The 21,415-nt window shown below is 41.6% G+C and overlaps 1 protein-coding gene across 1 annotated transcript in view; it reads left to right on the top strand.

Annotated features, from left to right (window-relative positions):
* The first annotated feature begins 414 nt into the window (after nucleotides 1-414).
* The window catches only part of slc13a1 (solute carrier family 13 member 1), a 26,122-nt gene continuing 5,121 nt past the window's right edge, over nucleotides 415-21,415 (top strand). The window contains exons 1-12 of the mRNA XM_061924696.1: nucleotides 415-519; nucleotides 641-769; nucleotides 5,240-5,376; nucleotides 5,447-5,610; nucleotides 7,371-7,404; nucleotides 7,487-7,588; nucleotides 9,160-9,270; nucleotides 9,356-9,475; nucleotides 9,556-9,654; nucleotides 17,091-17,192; nucleotides 17,258-17,349; nucleotides 17,408-17,502. Of these exons, the coding sequence (XP_061780680.1) occupies nucleotides 415-519; nucleotides 641-769; nucleotides 5,240-5,376; nucleotides 5,447-5,610; nucleotides 7,371-7,404; nucleotides 7,487-7,588; nucleotides 9,160-9,270; nucleotides 9,356-9,475; nucleotides 9,556-9,654; nucleotides 17,091-17,192; nucleotides 17,258-17,349; nucleotides 17,408-17,502 (1,290 nt within the window). The remainder of the gene's footprint in view (nucleotides 520-640; nucleotides 770-5,239; nucleotides 5,377-5,446; nucleotides 5,611-7,370; nucleotides 7,405-7,486; nucleotides 7,589-9,159; nucleotides 9,271-9,355; nucleotides 9,476-9,555; nucleotides 9,655-17,090; nucleotides 17,193-17,257; nucleotides 17,350-17,407; nucleotides 17,503-21,415) is intronic.

Genomic DNA, 21,415 nt, shown 5'->3' with positions numbered 1-21,415 from the left:
AAATGATAATGATAAATGGGTTGTACTTGTATAGCGCTTTTCTACCTTCAAGGTACTCAAAGCGCTTTGACACTACTTCCACATTTACCCATTCACACACACATTCACACACTGATGGAGGGAGCTGCCATGCAAGGCGCTAACCAGCACCCATCAGGAGCAAGGGTGAAGTGTCTTGCTCAGGACACAACGGACATGACGAGGTTGGTACTAGGTGGGGATTGAACCAGGGACCCTCGGGTCGCGCACGGCCACTCTTCCACTGCGCCACGCCGTCCCTAAACAAGAAGGTAAAGAGGAGGGTAAGCAAAAAGGTAAAGCAGTTATGTTGTCTTCTTCTCTCCTGGTGTGTCGTCTTTCTGACCTCACACCACAGATGAACACACGCATGACCTCTGACCCCCGGAGGAAGCCATGAGCAGGAAGTTGAGGAGTGCGGTGTGGAACTATCGCCGCCTCATCCTCGTCCTCCTCACGCCGCCGCTGCTGCTTCCTCTTCCTCTCCTGCTCGGCTCCAAGGCGAGTGCCACCTCATCATCATCATCATCATCATCATCATCATCATCACCACCCTCTTTCTGACCTTCTTGTCTTGGGCCCACGTTTCCATGGCGACCGCCTGTGACATCACATCCTGCAGGAGGCCCAATGTGCCTTCGTGCTTCTGCTGATGACCATCTTCTGGATCACTGAGTGTGTCCCCCTCGCCATCACCGCCATGTTGCCCGCCATCTTCTTCCCCGCCTTTGGCATCATGCACTCCTCCGCCGTGAGTCTCTTATGTTAGCATGTAGCTCACCTAGCTACGCTAGGGTTGCTAACCTAACATGAGGCCAAAATGTAATGTTAGCATGTATTGCACATAGCTATGCAAGTGTTGCTAACCTAGCATGATGCGAAAATGTCTTGTTAGCATGTAGCTCACGTAGCTACGCTAGTGTTGCGAACCCAACATGCGAAAATGTATTGTTAGCATGTAGCTCACATAGCTAAGCTAGTGTTGCTAACCGAGCATGATGTGAAAATGTCATGTTAGCATGTATTGCACATAGCTATGCAAGTGTTACCAACCTAGCATGATGCGAAAATGTCATGTTAGCATGTAGCTCACATACCTGGGCTAGTGTTGCTAACCTAGATCGATGTTAAAATGTAATGTTAACATGTAGCTCACACCGCTATGCTAGTGTTGTTTATCGAGCATCATGCTAAAATGTAATGTTAGCATATAGCTCTACTAGCTATGCTAGTGTTGCTAACCTCGCACAATGCAAAAAAACGTCATGTTGGCTTGTAGCTCACGTAACTAGGCTAGTGTTACCAACCTAGCATGATGCGAAAATGTCATGTTAGCTTGTAGCTCACATACCTAGGCTAGTGTTGCTAACCTAGATCGATGTTGAAATGTAATGTTAACATGTTTGATTGTCGTTCACACCGCTATGCTAGTGTTGTTTATCGAGCATCATGCTAAAATGTAATGTTAGCATATAGCTCAACTAGCTATGCTAGTGTTGCTAACCTAGCATGATACTAAAATGTACTTTTAGCATGTAGCTCACATAGCTATGCAAGTGTTACCAACCTAGCATGATGGGAAAATATCATGTCAGCTTGTAGCTCACATACCTACTAGGCTAGTGTTGCTAACCTAGATCGATGTTAAAATGTAATGTTAACATGTAGCTCACACAGCTATGCTAGTGTTTATCGAGCATCATGCTTAAATGTAATGTTAGCATATATTGCACATAGCTATGCAAGTGTTGCTAACCTAGCATGATACTAAAATGTAACGTTAGCATGTAGCTCACATAGCTATGCGAGTGTTACCAACCTAGCATGATGCGAAAATATCATGTTAGCTTGTAGCTCACCCACCTAGGCTAGTGTTGCTAACCTAGATCGATGTTAAAATGTAATGTTACCATGTTTTTTTTTTTGTTTTGTTTTTTTGTTTTTTGTTTTTTGTGTCCTGTCCAGCTTCTCAGGCAAATCATATAGTTGATGTTGATGCCCATGTCGGCTGTTCAGATTTACTTTACAAAAGAGAAGTGTAGGATACTTCTCTTGTTGCCTTATTTGTATTTGACTTTATTAAATGTATTTATATTATCATTTAGTGCAGCCGGGCCGGAGCAGGAGGGGATAGAAAGAGAAAAAAAAAGAAGACAGAGGGGGAAATTGTGGGGACAAGAGGGGGATTAGACAGAGAGACAAAAACAACAACAGCAAACAACAACAACAACAACAATAGAGCAACATCAGCAAATATGACATGTACAAATATGATGGTAAAAGTAATAGCAAATAAGCAGTTAGCGAAAAATAAAAAATAATACAGAAATGACAATGAGCATTATTACACTACAAATGGATCAATACAAATACCAATAGAAATAGCGCTATTGATAATGAACAATACCAATAATTGACCTTTATTATCAACAATACAGTTGTTTAAATGCAACAATACATATACGTAATGATAACTTGAGATACGAAAGAATGCAGAAAAATGGAGGGGGAGAAAGAGAAGCAACCTACATTAACCTTGTAGATTGTTATAGTCACAATAGGTTAAGCTTTGTCAGTGTGCCATGTGTTACACCCAGTTTACCCTTGGGCAACAACGTTAATATATGTTTGATGAAACGTGATTATGTGCATGAGTGTAAGTATGCATATGTACTTGTATATGTACAGAATGTGTATATGTGTTTGTACAATGAATGTATATGTACAGAATGTGTATATGTGTTTGTACAGTGAATGTATATGTACAGTATGTGTATGTGTATGTTTGTATATTGAATGTGCGTGTGGATGTACGAACATTAGGTAGGTAAATATGTACTGTATTTGTGTATGTATGTGGGAGCGTAGGTACCTATGTACGTATGTGAGCATATGTGAATTTGCATGTACAATACATTCGACTCCCAGAGTGCGTGGGAGCCAGAGCACGGCCCCATCACCCCCGAGAGCCTAACCCACAAACAGGAGGCGTGGTGCCCAGGGAACCAGGGACCACCGCCCCCACGCAGCCAAGCCGGCCAGCGACAGGAACCCCAGAGCCCGACCCACCGTACCGCCCACAAGGGCCAGCAGCAGGCCGCAGACAGATGCACCCGGCAGAGGACAGGGCACGAGAAAAGCAGGGGACAGCCAGACCCCAAGCCAGCGAGAGACCACACCCCACACGGGCAGAAAGGCGAGACGCCCCGCCCGAGGGACCCAGAGACTCCCCGCAACCGGACGGGAAGACCGCCCCCGCCCCACCGGCAACCGGGCCCCCACGAGCCCACCCCCCACCCCCGGAGAGCACGGCGAGGCCAGCCCCCGGCCACCCCACCCAAACCGGCCGCCGCAGGACCACCCAGGCACAGGGCCACCCAGGCACAGGGCCACGGGAACCACCCACCCCACCCGCAGGGACCCCAACGATGGAGATGGAACAACCAGCAACCGCCCCGCCGAGCCCCCCCCCTGAGGGAGGGGAAAAATTAAAAAATAATATTAATAAAATATATTAAAAAATAAATAAATTAATTAATTGATTAATTAATTAATTTTAAAAAAAGAATTAAAAGAAGATCACAGACATGCTGACAAACAAGGTCACTACCCCAGCAACTGGCCGACTCGCAGCACCTCGGAATACCTTGCAGCACCAAGCTACCGCAATAGACGCAGGGACTAGGCCCAACAGGCCCCAACCAAGACGGGCACCCGGAAGGGATGGACAGCGGGACCCAGGAGCTCCAGACATGCAGTTCGGATGCAGTAGCCTGAGGCGTCGACCCCCGTCTGACAGGCAGGCCCAGAGCGTACCCCCAGAAATATACATACATACATACATATATACATACACATACACACATACATGTATACATACCCACACATACACATATATACATATACATACACATATGTACACATACACATATATAAACATACATACATACACACACATATACATACATATACACAGTTCGTCAGCCCCGACAGCCATCACACGCGCGCGCGCTGCCACCAGTCACAACATCAGCCACACCCCTGCACCAGACCCAGCAGCCACGGGCGCCCACACCACAAACAAACGGCAGCAGAAACAGCAGCCGCAATAACCCCAGACAGCCAGCACCAGCCAATCAAATCAAAGCGATCAAAAAAAAACTGCGACCAGCAACCACACGCCACCAGGACCATGGAGACCAGCCGGCGCCAGCCCGCCAGTCAGCCCGAACGCCAACACGCAAACAAGAGACACCAACAACCCCCCCAACCAAAAGGCCCCCCAACCCAAACCCGCACAAACACACCACCGCCCAAACAACCAAGACACAGCATCCAGACCAGACACGGGGGCTGCGCCGCCACCACACCAAGTCACCAACAGAGACCCCACAGCGCAAGGTCGGGCCACACGGGCACGGACCCCACCCAACAGGAAGTGAGACCCGCGCGACGCCACACACAAATAAATAATAAGATTAAAAAAATAAAAAAATAAAAAAATAAAATAAAATAAAAAATAAAATTTAAAAAATAAAATAAAATAAAAATAAGTAAATAATAAAAATAAAAATAATAAATACATTAAAAATAAAAAAATATATATAACAATAATAAATGAATAAAAGCCTGGCAGGCCACCAGACCGCAGTCCCCGCCGGCCGACGAGGCAATGAGGGGTGCGCCGAACCCCAAACCCCCCATGCATGTGTACAAGGCCCCCAGAGTGTCTACTGTGTAGTTAAAATTAGGAGGTCAGCCGTTACAGCCGACCTCCAGTCCCTATGTTACCATGTTTGATTATAGTTCACATTGCTATGCTAGTGTTGTTTATTGAGCATCATGCTAAAATGTAATGTTAGCATGTAGCTCACATAGCTATGCGAGTGTTACCAACCTAGCATGATGCAAAAATATCATGTTAGCTTGTAGCTCACATACCTAGGCTAGTGTTGCTAACCTAGATCGATGTTAAAATGTAATGTTAACATGTAGCTCACACTGCTATGCTACTGTTGTTTATTGAGCGTCATGCTAAACTGTAGTGTTAGCATATAGCTCAACTAGCTACGCTAGTGTTGCTAGCCCTAGCACAATGCAAAAAATATCATGTTGGCTTGTAGCTCACTTAGCTAGGCTAGTGTTGCTAACCTAGCATGTTGTTAAAAAGTAATGTTAGCATGTAGCTCACATAGCTATGCTAATGTCCTCACACTTCCAGGTGGCGATGGCCTACTTCAAGGACTTCCACTTCCTGTTGGTGGGCGTCATCTGCCTGGCCACGTCCATCGAGAAGTGGGGTCTCCACAGGAGGATCGCCCTGAGGCTGGTCACGGCTGTGGGGGTCAACCCGGCCTGGTGGGCAAAGCGTGGCGCCGGCCAACATGGGAGGGTGTGGTGTGTTTGCTGACTGCCGCCCACGCCGCAGGTTGATGCTGGGCTTCATGTGCGGCTGCGGCTTCCTCTCCATGTGGGTCCATAACACCTCCGCCGTTACCATGGTGATGCCCGTCGTGGAAGCCGTCCTGCAGCAGATCCTGAGGGTCGGCGAGGGAGCGGGCGGGGACGACGACCGCGGTCTGCAACTGGAGGGTAAACACTGACTTGTTTACATTCCATTGACATATACACTGTAAGTGTGTAGCACACAAACTTTAGCAATATTAGCATACTATCTATGTGAGCTACATGCTAACATGATTACATTAGGCTGCTAAGCATGTTCTACTTATTTTCACCAGCATAACCATTGCTATCCAGAGGTCCTTCCCCTCTTGGCAGACCGGGGTGGTGGTTCCTCTCTTTAAGAAGGGGAACCAGAGGGTGTGTTCCAACTATCGTGGGATCACACTCCTCAGCCTTCCCAGTAAGGTCAATGCAGGTGTACTGGAGAAGAGGCTACAGGTACACCGGATAGTCAAACCTCGGATTCGGAAGGAACAGTGCGGTTTTCTCCTGGTCATGGAACTGTGGACCAGCTCTATACTCTCGGCAGGGTCCTTGAGGGTGCATGGAAGTTTACCCAACCAGTCTACATGTGCTTTGTGGACTTGGAGAAGGCATTCCACCGTGTCCCTCGAGAAGTCCTGTGGGGAGTGCTCAGAGAGTATGGGGTATCGGACTGTCTGATTGTGGCGGTCCGCTCCCTGTATGATCAGTGTCAGAACTTGGTCCGCATTGCCGGCAGTAAGTCGGACACGTTTCCAGTGAGGGTTGGACTGCCCTTTGTCACCGATTCTGTTCATAACTTTTATGGACAGAATTTCTAGGCGCAGTCAAGGCGTTGAGGGGATCCGGTTTGGTGGCTGCAGGATTAGGTCTCTGCTTTTTGCAGATGATGTGGTCCTGATGGCTTGATCTGGTCAGGATCTTCAGCTCTCACTGGATCGGTTCGCAGCCGAGTGTGAAGCTACTGGAATGAGAATCAGCACCTCCAAATCCGAGTCCGTGGTTCTCGCCCGGAAAAGGGTGGAGTGCCATCCCCGGGTTGGGGAGGAGACCCTGTCCCAAGTGGAGGAGTTCAAGTACCTTGGAGTCTTGTTCACAAGTGAGGGAAGAGTGGATCGTGAGATCGTCAGGCGGATCGGGGCGGCGTCTTCAGTAATGCGGACGCTGTATCGATCCGTTGTGGTGAAGAAGGAGCTGAGCCGGAAGGCAAAGCTCTCAATTTACCGGTCGATCTATGTTCCCATTTTCACCTATGGTCATGAGCTTTGGGTTATGACCGAAAGGACAAGATCACGGGTACAAGCGGCCGAAATGAGTTTCCTCCGCCGGGTGGCGGGTCTCTAACTTAGAGATAGGGTGAGAAGCTCTGTCATCCAGGAGGAGCTCAAAGTAAAGCCGCTGCTCCTCCACATCGAGAGGAGCCAGATGAGGTGGTTCGGGCATCTGGTCCGGATGACACCCGAACGCCTCCCTAGGGAGGTGTTTAGGGCACGTCCGACCGGTAGGAGGCCACGGGGAAGACCCAAGACACGTTGGGAAGACTATGTCTCCCGGCTGGCTTGGGAACGCCTCGGGATCCCCCGGGAAGAGCTGGACGAAGTGGCTGGGGAGAGGGAAGTCTGGGCTTCCATGCTTAGGCTGCTGCCCCCACGACCCGACCTCGGATAAGCGGAAGAAGATGGATGGATGGATAACCATTGCTAGTTGGTTGTAGTTGGTTTTTGACTTTGTTTTCTGATAGTACAGACAGTACCCATATGATTGCCATTTGTTGTGATGTTGTACTCAGGCATGACATACTTCTTCTCGTGTGTGTGTGTGTGTGTGTGTGTGTGTGTGTGTGTGTGTGTGTGTGTGTGTGTGTGTGTGTGTGTGTGTGTGTGTGTGTGTGTGTGTCCCCGCAGAGGTCCGCGTTGAGCAGGTGAAAGGAGGTGTGAGGTGTGTGAACATTTTATTCCTGTCAAAATTTTGGCTTGTTGAAATTTCTGCAACATTTGAACGCAATATTCCTGTTTTTCAGGGATGAACAGAAGGTTTTAGAGGAAGAATCATCATCATCATCATCATCATCATCATCATCATCATCATCATCATCATCATCATCTCCAGACATAACTCAGGTGTGAGACTCCACATGACATTCCTAAAATGTTGTCAGTAGAGATCACGTGACATGACTTAAGGAGTACTTAGGTGAGTACTCAGGGGGTACCTAGACGGTACGTGAGTACTCAGAGGGTACTTATTTAGGGTGTACTTAGGTATGTAGAAGGTACTTAATTAGGGCGTGCCTAAATACCTCACGTGGGGTGACGCGGTGAGGCCAAGCGGGGAGAAAACAGCGACGGTGTTGTGGGTCGACAAGGGGGAAGGAGACGGTAGGACAACAGAGGATCTAGCTCAAAGGGTTTTATTGAGCACTTGATGATTATGTGTGTGAATGGAATACCGGAGGGTTTGTTTGAGTGCGTGTTGGATGTGGCAGCGACCAAGTCCAGAGGGGGAAGAAGCAAAGAGGTCCGTGGTCCCAGCAGGGTCGTGGGGCAGGAGAGAGGCGTCCAGAAGTCCGAGCGTGCGGTCGAGGATCGGGGAAGGCAATCAAAGTCCGAGGGGAAAGAGCAGCAGCAGAAGCGCACAGCTAAAACTGAGACACGGAGGACTGTGGGGACAAGAGACGACAAGGACAAATCAGGACGAGGCACGAGGGAGACAAGCGAGCGAGAGAGAACAGGAGAGGAGTCAGAGACGAGAAGCTTACTGTACACAGGGCTACGTTCCGACGAGGAGAAGTCAACGGCGAGGCTCTTTATACTATCGCTTCTCATTGGGTCCAGGTGCGTAGATTGAAGATTGCCTCCGGCTGTGGCGGCGCGTGGGCGCGGTCTGCGCAGCAAGCGCGGGGGCGTGTCTAGCGGAGCTCACAGTGGAGCTTCTAGGTGCTCCCGCAGAAGAGGGAGAAGCAGACTGCGCGTGCGCCGTAACAGAGGGGAGAGGAATGTGACCGCCTTCACCAAGAGCCAAGGAAGAAATCACATCATCAGTAGGGTAAAACTAACCTGTCTCAGGGGGTACTGATGGGGTACTCATTACTCAGGTATCTAGGACTTTGGAGGTGGGAGGGGCCTATCCCCAGGCGCATGACTTTGGAGGTGGGAGGGGCCTATTACCAGGTGCATGACTTTGGAGGTGGGAGGAAGCCAGAGTATCCGGAGGGAACCCACGCAGTCACGGGGAGAACATGCAAACTCCACACAGAAAGATCCCGAGCCCGGGGATCGAACCCAGGACTGTCTTATTGTGAGGAGCACGCACTAACCCCTGGTTCACTGCGCTGCACGTACCGAAGTCAGTACTTGGTATTTAGATACTTGGGGGGTACTTAGTACTTAGTACTTATGTAGCAGGGGCCAGCCAGTGTACAGGTGTACGTTCCTAACAGCTGCCAGCTCTGGCTTTTAGCCCAGTGGTCAGCACACTTGCCTCTCATACGGACGGCCAGGTTTGTAGTAAAAATCCATCGAACCAAACCAGCTGGATCAAGTAGAAGAGCACTTTGCACTTAGGCACCGAGGGCATGATGTACTTGAGGGGGTGTTTAGTACTTAGGGGGCAAAGACTCTGGTAAGCCATGTTTTATCCTGTGCAGGATGACCACCAGGTGGCAGCACCCGCCAGCAGGAGTGCACGTGACAGCATGATTTGCAAGGCCATGTGCATCGGCGTGGCCTACGCCTCCAACATCGGCGGCATCGCCACCTTGCCGGGAACGTCGCCCAACCTCATCTTCTCCGAGTATCTTCATCAGTGAGTTGTGAAGTGGTGAATCGCACCTTGAATGCCCCAGAACGTTTAAAAAGTGTCTTTGCTGCGTTTTTTCCCCCCGATGGAGGACTTACCCAGAATGCAACTGCGTCCACTTCGGGAACTGGCTGCTGCTGTGTCTGCCCGTCAGCCTGCTCATGATGCTGCTCACGTGGGCGTGGCTCTGCTGGCTGTTCATTGGCTCCGAGTGAGTCACATGTCCGCCGCGCCGGCTTTGGCGCCGGCGTCCGTCACGCCTGGTTTTAACATGGCCGCCGTGTGTCGTAGCGTGCGGTCGCTATGGCGACGCGGAGGCGAGCGCTCGGAGAGAGAAAAGGCGACGAGTAAAGTCATCGAAGACGAGTACCGAGCACTCGGACCTATGAGGTGATGACTCACTCCTTCATCCTTTCACTCTTCTTTAATTCGTTCGTCCAGGAATCATTCATTTCACCATTAATGTCGTGATTCATTCATTCATTCATTCATTCATACCATCAATAAAACATTCATTCATTCATTCACTAATATGGTTAATTCATGGAATCATTCCTTGATTTATTATTCATGTATTCATTTAACCATTCATGTTATCATTTTTTCATTGCAGTAAGTAATAAGTCATCTTTGATTGATTCATTCATTCATACCATCAATAAAACATTCATTCATTCATTCACTAATATGGTTCATATATATGATCATTCCTTGATTTATTATTCATGTATTCATTTAACCATTCATGTTATCATTTTTTCATTGCAGTAAGTAATAAGTACTCTTTGAGTGATTGATGGATTCATTCATTCATACACCAACAAATCATTTGTCTGTTCATGTTGTCAAACATTTATTCATTCATCATCAACCAATCATTAATCCATTCAATTGATCAGTCATTCCTTAATGCAATTAGTCATTCATTAATGTATTCATTCATACATATATCATATCAATAAAACATTCATTCACTAATATGGTTAATTTATGGAATCATTCCTTGATTTATTATTCATGTATTCATTTAACCACTCATGTTATCATTTTTTTAATTGCAGTAAGTAATAAGTAATCTTTGATTGATTGATTGATTGATTCATTCATTCACTGGTATGGTTAATGTATTTGATCATTCCTTGATTTATTATTCATGTATCCATTTAACCACTCATGTTATCATTTTTTCATCGCAGCAAGTAATGAGTAATCTTTGATTGATTGATTGATTCATTCATTCATTCATTCATTCACTAGTATGATTAATGTATTTGATCATTCCTTGATTTATTATTCATGTATCATTTAACCATTCATGTTATCATTTTTTCATTGCAGTAAGTAATAAGTACTGTTTGAGTGATTGATGGATTCATTCATTCATACACCAACAAATCATTTGTCTGTTCATGTTGTCAAACATTTATTCATTCATCATCAACCAATCATTAATCCATTCAATTGATCAGTCATTCCTTAATGCAATTAGTCATTCATTAATTTATTCATTCATACATATATCACATCAATAAAACATTCATTCACTAATATGGCTAATTTATGGAATCATTCCTTGATTTATTATTCATGTATTCATTTAACCATGTTATCATTTTTTAAATTGCAGTAAGTAATAAGTAATCTTTGATTGATTGATTGATTGATTCATTCATTCATTCATTCATTAATTCATACCATCAATAAAACATTAATTCATTCATTCACTAATATGGTTCATATATATGATCATTCCTTGATTCATTATTCATGTATTCATTTAACCATTCATGTTATCATTTTTTCATTACAGTAAATAATAAGTACTCTTTGAGTGATGGATGGATTCATTCATTCATACACCAACAAATCATTTGTCTGTTCATGTTGTCAAACATTTATTCATTCATCATCAACCAATCATTAATCCATTCAATTGATCAGTCATTCCTTAATGCAATTAGTCATTCATTAATTTATTCATTCATACATATATCAAATCAATAAAACATTCATTCACTAATATGGTTAATTTATGGAATCATTCCTTGATTTATTATTCATGTATTCATTTAACATTCATGTTATAATTTTTTTAATTGCAGTAAGTAATAAATAATATTTGATTGATTCATTCATTCACACTATCAATAAAACATTCATTCACTAATATGGTTCATTTATATGATCATTCCTTGATTCATTATTCATGTATTCATTTAACCATTCATGTTATCATTTTTTCATTGCAGTAAGTAATAAGTACTCTTTGAGTGATTGATGGATTCATTCATTCATACACCAACAAATCGTTTGTCTGTTCATGTTGTCAAACATTTATTCACTCATCATCAACCAATCATTAATCCATTCAATTGATCAGTCATTCCTTAATGCAATTAGTCATTCATTAATGTATTCATTCATACATATATCAAATCAATAAAACATTAATTCACTAATATGGTTAATTTATGGAATCATTCCTTGATTTATTATTCATGTATTCATTTAACCATTCATGTTATAATTTTTTTAATTGGAGTAAGTAATAAGTAATCTTTGATTGATTGATTGATTCATTCATTCATTCATTCACACCATCAATAAAACATTCATTCATGCATTCACTAATATGGTTCATATATATGATCATTCCTTGATTCATTATTCATGTATTCATTTAACCATTCATGTTATCATTTTTTCATTACAGTAAGTAATAAGTACTCTTTGAGTGATTGATGGATTCATTCATTCATACACCAACAAATCATTTGTCTGTTCATGTTGTCAAACATTTATTCATTCATCATCAACCAATCATTAATCCATTCAATTGATCAGTCATTCCTTAATGCAATTAGTCATTCATTAATTTATTCATTCATACATATATCATATCAATAAAACATTCATTCACTAATATGGCTAATTTATGGAATCATTCCTTGATTTATTATTCATGTATTCATTTAACCACTCATGTTATCATTTTTCATTGCAGCAAGTAATAAGTAATCTTTGATTGATTGATTGATTGATTGATTGATTGATTGATTCATTCATTCACTAGTATGGTTAATGTATTTGATCATTCCTTGATTTATTATTCATGTATTCATTTAACCATTCATGTTATCATTTTTTCATTGCAGTAAGTAATAAGTACTCTTTGAGTGATTGATGGATTCATTCATTCATACACCAACAAATCATTTGTCTGTTCATGTTGTCAAACATTTATTCATTCATCATCAACCAATCATTAATCCATTCAATTGATCAGTCATTCCTTCATAGTCATTCATTCATTTATTCATTCATACATATAGCATATCAAACACTCATTAATTCATTATATTATATTCTATATGATTTTTATAAAGTTGAATGATTGTTTTTCTGTTCATGTCATCAGTCATTCATTCATCTAGTCGCATATACAGTACGATATATTGTTCATACATTCACACTATGAATTATTCATTTATCAATTCATATCATCAAACAAATCTGTTCATGTCCTCATACATTCATTCATCGTCACCTATGATTCGTTTGATCATTCATCCATCTATAAGTCAATCAAACATTCATCAGTTCATGTCATCAATCCGAAATCACCGACCTTAAGCAATTCATTTGAACATTCAGTCATATTTTCGCACATATAGTATATCAATCGTTCATTCATTCATCTTATCAGTTTTACATTCATATATCAAGCAAACGTTTGTGCATGTCTTTATTCAGTCATTCATTCATTCATTCATGCCATGAGTATTTTCTATCTTCAGTGATCGTTACTGCATCCATTCATGTCGTCAACTTTTGATTTCATTAATTGTTTATCCATTCTTGTTATCATTCATACATTCATAAAATTTGGTAGTTGACGAATGCTAAGTGTTAGCACGTTAATGTTAGCATGCTAGCTCCTTTTTTTTTTTTTTTTTAGCAAATTTTGTAGCTGTGCAATTCAGAGTCATATAACTTGTTACTGGACACATGCTAACTGTTAGCATGCTAACTTTTTTTGTTTGTTTTTTTTTTTGCCAATTTTGTGGTCGTCCACCTCAGAGTCAAACAAATTGCAACTGGACGCAGGCTAACAGTTTTGATGCTAACTTGAACATGCTAACTTTTTTTGCTAATTTTGTAGCAGTTCACCTCAGAGTCATATACATTAGTACTGGACATGCTAACTGTGGGCATGCCAACTTTTTTAGCTAATTTTGTGGCCATTCACCTCAGAGTTAACCGAATTACTGCTGGACACATGCTAACTGTTAGCATGCCAACTTTTTAGGCACATTTTTGGGTCGTTCATCTCAGAGTCAAATAAAATGCTACTGGACACATGCTAACTGTTGGCATGCTAACTTTTTTGATTAATTTTGTGGCGGTTCACCACAGAGTCGACTGAATTGCAACTGGACACATGCTAACTGTTAGCATGCAAACTTTTTTAGCTAATTTTGTGGCCGTTCACCTTAGAGTCGACTGAATTGCTACTGGACACATGCTAACGGTTAGCGTGACAACTTTTTTGGCTAATTTTCTGGCCGTTCACCTCATAGTCGAATAAAATGCTACTGGACACATGCTAACTGTTGGCATGCTAACTTTTTTGATTGATTTTGTGGCGGTTCACCACAGAGTCGAATGAATTGCAACTAGACACATGCTAACTGTTAGCATGCAAACTCTTATGGCTAATTTTGTGGCCGTTCACCTTAGAGTAAAATAAGAAGCTACTGGACACACACTAACTGTTGGCATATAAACTTTCGTGACTAATTTTGTAGTTGCTTCCCTAGAGTCAAAAAAATTGCTACTGGACACATGCTAACTGTTAACATTGCCAACTTTTTAGTCAAATTTTGTGGCCGTTCACTTCAGAGTCGAACAAATTGCTACTGGACACATGTTAACTGTTAGCATGCTAAATTTTTGGGCTAACAATGTGGTTGTTCCTTTCAGAGTTTAATTAATTGCTACTGGACACATGCTAACTGTTAGCATGCTAACGTTTTCGGGATAATTCTGTTGCCTTTAACCTCAGAGTCATATAAATTGCAACTGGACGCATGCTTACTGTTATGATGCTAACTTTTTTTTTTGCAAATTTTGTAGCAGTTCACCTCAGAGTCATATACATTAGTACTGGACACATGCTAACTGTAGGCATGCTAACTTTTTTGGCTAATATTGTAGCCGTTTCCCTCAGAGTCAAACAAATGGCTACTGGACGCATGCTAACTGTTAGCATGCCAACTTTTTAAGCTAATTTTGTGGCCGTTCACCTCACAGTCGACTGAATTGTTACTGGACACATGCTAACTGTTAGCATGCCAACTTTTAAAGCTAATTTTGTGGCCGTTCACCTCACAGTCGACTGAATTGTTACTGGACACATGCTAACTGTTGGCATGTTAACTTTTTTGACTGATTTTGTGGCCGTTCACCTTAGAGTCGACGGAATTGCTACTGGACACATGCTAACTGTTAGCATGCAAACTTTTTTGGCTATTTTTGTGGCCGTTCACCTCAGAGTCAAATAAAAAGCTACTGGACACACGCTAACTGTTGGCATTGCCAACTTTTTTGTCAAATTTTGTGGCCAACAAATTGCTACTGGACACATGTTAACTGTTAGCATGCTAACTTTTTGGGGCTAACAATGTGGTTGTTCCTTTCAGAGTTTAATTAATTGCTACTGGACACATGCTAACTGTTAGCATGCTAACTTTTTCGGCTATTTTTGTGGCCGTTCACCACAGAGTCAAACAAAAAGCTACTGGACTCACGCTAACTGTTGGCATTGACAACTTTTTTGTCAAATTTTGTGGCCAACAAATTGCTACTGGACACATGTTAACTGTTAGCATGCTAACTTTTTGGGGCTAACAATGTGGTTGTTCCTTTCAGAGTTTAATTAATTGCTACTGGACACATGCTAACTGTTAGCATGCTAACTTTTCCAGCTATTTTTGTGGCCGTTCACCTCAGAGTCAAATAAAAAGCTACTGGACTCACGCTAACTGTTGGCATTGACAACTTTTTTGTCAAATTTTGTGGCCAACAAATTGCTACTGGACACATGTTATCTGTTAGCATGCTAACTTTTTGGGCTAATAATGTGGTTGTTCCTTTCAGAGTTTAATTAATTGCTACTGGACACATGCTAACTGTTAGCATGCAAACTTTTTTGGCTATTTTTGTGGCCTTTCACCTCAGAGTCATATTAATTGCAACTGGACGCATGCTAACGGTTTTGATGCTAACTTGAACATGCTAACTTTTTTTGCTAATTTTGTAGCAGTTCACGTCAGAGTCATATACATTAGTACTGGACACATGCTAACTGTAGGCATGCTAACTTTTTTGGCTAATATTGTAGCCGTTTCCCTCAGAGTCAAACAAATGGCTACTGGACGCATGCTAACTGTTAGCATGCCAACTTTATTGGCAAATCTTTGGGTCGTTCATCTCAGAGTCAAATAAAATGCTACTGGACACATGCTAACTGTTGGCATGCTAACTTTTTGGGCTAATCATGTGGTTGTTCCTTTCAGAGTTTAACTAATTGCTACTGGACACATGCTAACTGTTAGCATGCAAACTTTTTTGGCTATTTTCGTGGCCGTTCACCTCAGAGTCAAATAAAAAGCTACTGGCCAGACGCTAACTGTTGGCATAGCCAACTTTTTTGTCAAATTTTGTGGCCAACAAATTGCTACTGGACACATGTTCACTGTTAGCATGCTAACTTTTTGGGCTACTAATAATGTGGTTGTTCCTTTCAGAGTTTAATTAATTGCTACTGGACACATGCTAACTGTTAGCATGCAAACTGTTTTGGCTATTTTTGTGGCCTTTCACCTCAGAGTCATATAAATTGCAACTGGACGCATGCTAACGGTTTTTATGCTAACTTGAACATGCTAACTTTTTTTGCTAATTTTGTAGCAGTTCACCTCAGAGTCATATACATTAGTACTGGACACATGCTAACTGTAGGCATGCTAACTTTTTTGGCTAATATTGTAGCCGTTTCCCTCAGAGTCAAACAAATGGCTACTGGACGCATGCTAACTGTTAGCATGCCAACCTTTTTAGCTAATTTTGTGGCCGTTCACCTCACAGTCGACTGAATTGTTACTGGACACATGCTCACTGTTAGCATGCCAACTTTTTTGGCCGTTCATCTCAGAGTCGAATATAATGCTACTGGACACATGCTAACTGTTGGCATGTTAACTTTTTTGACTGATTTTGTGGCCGTTCACCTTAGAGTCGACGGAATTGCTACTGGACACATGCTAACTGTTAGCATGCAAACTTTTTTGGCTATTTTTGTGGCCGTTCACCTCAGAGTCAAATAAAAAGCTACTGGACACACGCTAACTGTTGGCATTGCCAACTTTTTTGTCAAATTTTGTGGCCAACAAATTGCTACTGGACACATGTTAACTGTTAGCATGCTAACTTTTTGGGGCTAACAATGTGGTTGTTCCTTTCAGAGTTTAATTAATTGCTACTGGACACATGCTAACTGTTAGCATGCTAACTTTTTCGGGCTAATTCTGTGACCTTTTACCCCGGAGTCATATAAATTGCAACTGGACGCATACTAACTGTTAGCATGCTAACTTTATTATGCTAACTTTTTTCGCTGATTTTGTAGCTGTTCACTTCCAGGTCACACAACTTGGCACTTGACTTTTATCCATTCATGTGGTCATGTTCTGATTGGTACATTCATGTAATCATGCATCTCTTCTTCGCATGCATCATGTGATCGTTCGGGTGTTGATTGGCAGCTACCAGGAGGCGTTCACTGTGGTGGTCTTTGTGCTGATGGTCCTGCTGTGGTTGACCAGATCTCCAGGCTTCATTCCAGGCTGGTCTTCTTTCTTCTCTCAGTGAGTTAGTGCACATCACGTCCCCCGTCTTTCACTTGACGGACTCTTATCTTTTTGTCGTCAAGTCATTCCGACTACGTCACCGACGCCACCGTGGCGCTTCTCCTCGGACTCGTCTTCTTCCTGGTGCCGGCCTACGGACCCTCGCGCAGCTATGGTGACGCACGACACGGCTCTTTTAGGAAGGACATGAAACGATGTTGGTCTCCGTGCAGAGACCATGATCTCCTGGGAGGACTTCCAGGCCTCCATGCCTTGGAAAGTGGCCCTGCTGGTGGGAGGAGGCTTCGCTCTGGCTGAGGGTACGAAGGTGAGATGCTTTGTTTACCTTTTAGTCACTTTGGTGTGTACAAGTCTAGTACTTCCACTAGAGCAGGGGTGTCCAAACTGCGGCCCACTCGTGTCTTCAATTTAATTTAATTCAAAATAGTCTTAAATACCGGGTGGTCTCTGAATGCTACATATTTGCTGCCATCTTGTGGACAACGTGAGTAAATCAACTCAATGAAAGTGCTTTGAAATTAAAGCACAGCATTCACTTATATTACACAATTTCAAACAACCCTCCCTAGTCATGGTGGAAAAAAAAATACAACTAACTTTGAGGATTTTATAAAAAAAAAACATCCAAACACTATAAAATAAAATTGTTTTACACCCATTTAAATCCATTACAATGCATGATGGGAAAATGCAAAACTCTCTCCACACTTACCCTTGTTTGGCGCATTTTAGCTGCTTGATATTTTTGATTGATTACAAAACTTTAAGGAGGTCGTCACGAAAGTAAACAATGTAGAACTTTCACACACTCTTAAAATACAAATATTGGTATATAGGCTCCATCTAGTGGTACGCCGAATAATCACTTGATTAAAGTACAGTGTTTTATTTCCCTATATTCAAACACAGTGTTACTGCTCAAACTGTGTGTCAGGTTCAAACACTGATGACATCTATTAAACGAGACAAGAAGCAAGGAATTAAACAGAGACAGAATTAAATTTGGCTCAATTTGAGGAGAAACGTCTGGGCTGTACTCTTGCACAGTCTCCAGTACGCTCTGGCGAAAGATTGTACGCCACCTCTTTTTATTTGGACTTTCCGTGTTTATATAACAACAGCTGTTTCTAAAGGAATGGGGGTTATGTAAACAGCCATTGTTTTTGGTCACATTAACACAAAAGTAAAAGATGCCCCGGGCTTGGACTGGTCCTGGATCGAGCTTGGGCAGATCTTGGATCAAAATTGATAACCCCTCCCGTCTCCTCCCATCGTACACAGCGGAATTTTCCAAGCCTTTAGCTTGGTGCAACTAAGACAGCCTCTTGTCTGTTCACTGGGAACTCAGAGAACGGAAAGTTTTTTGATACATACCATTTTTCTGTGGCCAAAATTATTATATATACTTGTGAAATAAAACCTCTGCCTTGTTTTTAATGAATACTTAGGCCAACTACGCTACTGTGTTTTAATGTCGGCCATTATGATGGTGCTTGGAGAGCCAGGTGCTTTCTGAGGTGCTACTTGGTGCCACTGGTCCAGATCACAGGTGTCAAATTTAGGGCCCAGGGGCCAGATTTGGCCCGCCACATTATTTTACATGGCCCTCGAAGGCCTGGAAATAATATACCTTGATAATAAAAAATACAAATACAAAAATAAAATGGATGAATAAATAATATTAATAATAAATATAAATAAATGACAGCTTTAATGTGATCCAAAATTTCAGCAAATAATATGTTATCATACTTTCCAAACACCTTTGTTTGTTAAAATAAAAATAAACAACTAAGTATCTGCTTGACTTATGTAGTCAAAGCAACGTATCCATCAAATTGTACAATTCAGTAAAAAAATACGTTTTTTTTTGTTTTTTTTACACCATATTACTGTAAATAAAATAAAAACTGTACCACTTTTTTTTTACGGCAACATTTTTTATAGGAGTAAAATCTACGGCGTTGTTTTTACGATGTATTAGTATAAAAGAAAAATCGGTACCACTTTTTTATGGTTAAAAAAACCCAAAAAACTGGCAGGTTTGTTGCCAGAAAAAAAAAAAAAAGTGGTACCGTTTATATGTTGTTTATTTTACAGTACAATTCTGGTGACTGACTTGCCAGTTGTTTTATTATAAATTGTAGTGCATTATGGTGTAAATTAAAATTAAAATTAAAATTAAAATTAAAATTAAAATTAAAATTAAAATTAAAATTAAAATTAAAATTAAAATTAAAATTAAAATTAAAATTAAAATTAAATTAAATTAAATTTAAATAAAGTTATTCATTTTACAGTGTACGTGAAAAATATTTGAATACTAAGAATTGGGCAATTTGATCAATTATTGGCTGCAGTGTTAAAACAAATAAAAAACACTTTGACACTCCTGCACTAGAGGGAGACAAAGTTCTCACACACGTCTGAGCAGGACGTTTTTTCACGTCAAACCTGCCCGGTCCGCCAGAACCTGTTGGACGTGTTTTAGCGTCTTAAGCCTTATTTGAATATTCATGAGAGGAACAGTCAAGCAGGCATGTTTGCCTCCATGAGACACACCTACTAAAGGCCTGCAATGCTCGGGACGTCCACGTGAAAAAAGATGGAGGCCACTTGGATACACTTTGGACATTAAAGATGCTTAAAATCAATCCAATACAAATATATTTAATGCAAAAGGGTAAATACAAACTGTAGCAATATTAAGGCTGGTGAGAAGACCTAAGAAGAGTTTGACATGATTTTTAATAAACCTGCTTTAGACCAGGGGTGTTCCATCTACGGCACTTGGAATTAACGCCTTCTAAAAATAGTATGAAACATATTATAATATATATGTGAGCGAGAGAGAGAGAGAGAGAGAGAGAGAGAGAGAGAGAGAGAGAGAGAGAGAGAGAGAGAGAGAGAGAGAGAGAGAGAGAGAGAGAGAGAGAGAGAGAGAGAGAGAGAGAGAGAAATAAACAATATAAATAATACATTAATTCATTAATTAAAACGTAACATTGAGAGAATAATAGTAGTAATAATTGGTATAAATAAAATGTAAAATAACATCCATCCATCCATTGTCTACCGCTTGTCCCTTTCGGGGTTGCGGGGGGTGCTGGAGCCTATCTCAGCTGCATTCGGGCGGAAGGCGGGGTAGATCCTGGACAAGTCGCCACCTCATCGCAGGGCCAACAAAAATAACATAATAAAAATAAATTAAAAATTAATAACATAAGAAGTGTTTAATAGGATCAGTAAAAAGCCTGATTAAAAAATGCATTTTAAACTTAGTATGAAACATAAACATATATATATATATATATAAATAGTATGAAACATATATGTTTATGTTTCATACTATTTTTAAAATGCATTTTTTAATCAGGCTTTTTACTGATCCTATTAAACACTTCTTATGTTATTAATTTTTTATTAATTTTTATTGTTATTTTTTTGGGCCCTCCAATGAGGTGGCGACTTGTCCTGGATGTACCGCGCCTTCCGCCCGAATGCAGCCGAGGTAGGATGGATGGATAAGATGGATGGATGGATGATGAAGTGTCCAGTAGAAGTGCATTATGGTGTACCTAATGAAGTGTCCAGTAGGACTGCATTACAGTGTACCTAATGAAGTGTCCAGTAGAAGTGCATTATGGTGTACCTAATGAAGTGTCCAGTAGTAGTGCATTATGGTGTATCTAATGATGTGTCCAGTAGAAGTGCATTATGGTGTACCTAATGAAGAGTCCAGTAGTAGTGCATTATGGTGTACCTAATGAAGTGTCCAGTAGAAGTGCATTATGGTGTACCTAATGAAGAGTCCAGTAGTAGTGTATTATGGTGTACCTAATGAAGTGTCCAGTAGAAGAGCATTATGGTGTACCTAATATAGCGTCCAATAGTAGTGCATTATGGTGTACCTAATGAAGTGTCTACTAGAAGAGCATTATGGTGTACCTAATGCAGCGTCCAGTAGAAGTGTATTATGGTGAACTTAATGACGTGTCCAGTAGAAGTGCATTATGGTGTACCTAATGAAGCGTCCAGTAGAAGTGCATTATGGTGTACCTAATGAAGTGTCCAGTAGAAGTGCATTATGGTGTACCTAATGAAGTGTCCAGTAGAAGTGCATTATGGTTTACCTAATGAAGTGTCCAGTAGAAGTGCATTATGGTGTACCTAATGAAGTGTCCAGTAGAAGTGCATTATGGTTTACCTAATGAAGTGTC

This window comes from Nerophis lumbriciformis, linkage group LG29 (genome assembly GCF_033978685.3).
Source record: "Nerophis lumbriciformis linkage group LG29, RoL_Nlum_v2.1, whole genome shotgun sequence".
Classification (NCBI taxonomy): domain Eukaryota; kingdom Metazoa; phylum Chordata; class Actinopteri; order Syngnathiformes; family Syngnathidae; genus Nerophis; species Nerophis lumbriciformis.
This window is presented reverse-complemented; position numbering and strand designations above follow the sequence as displayed.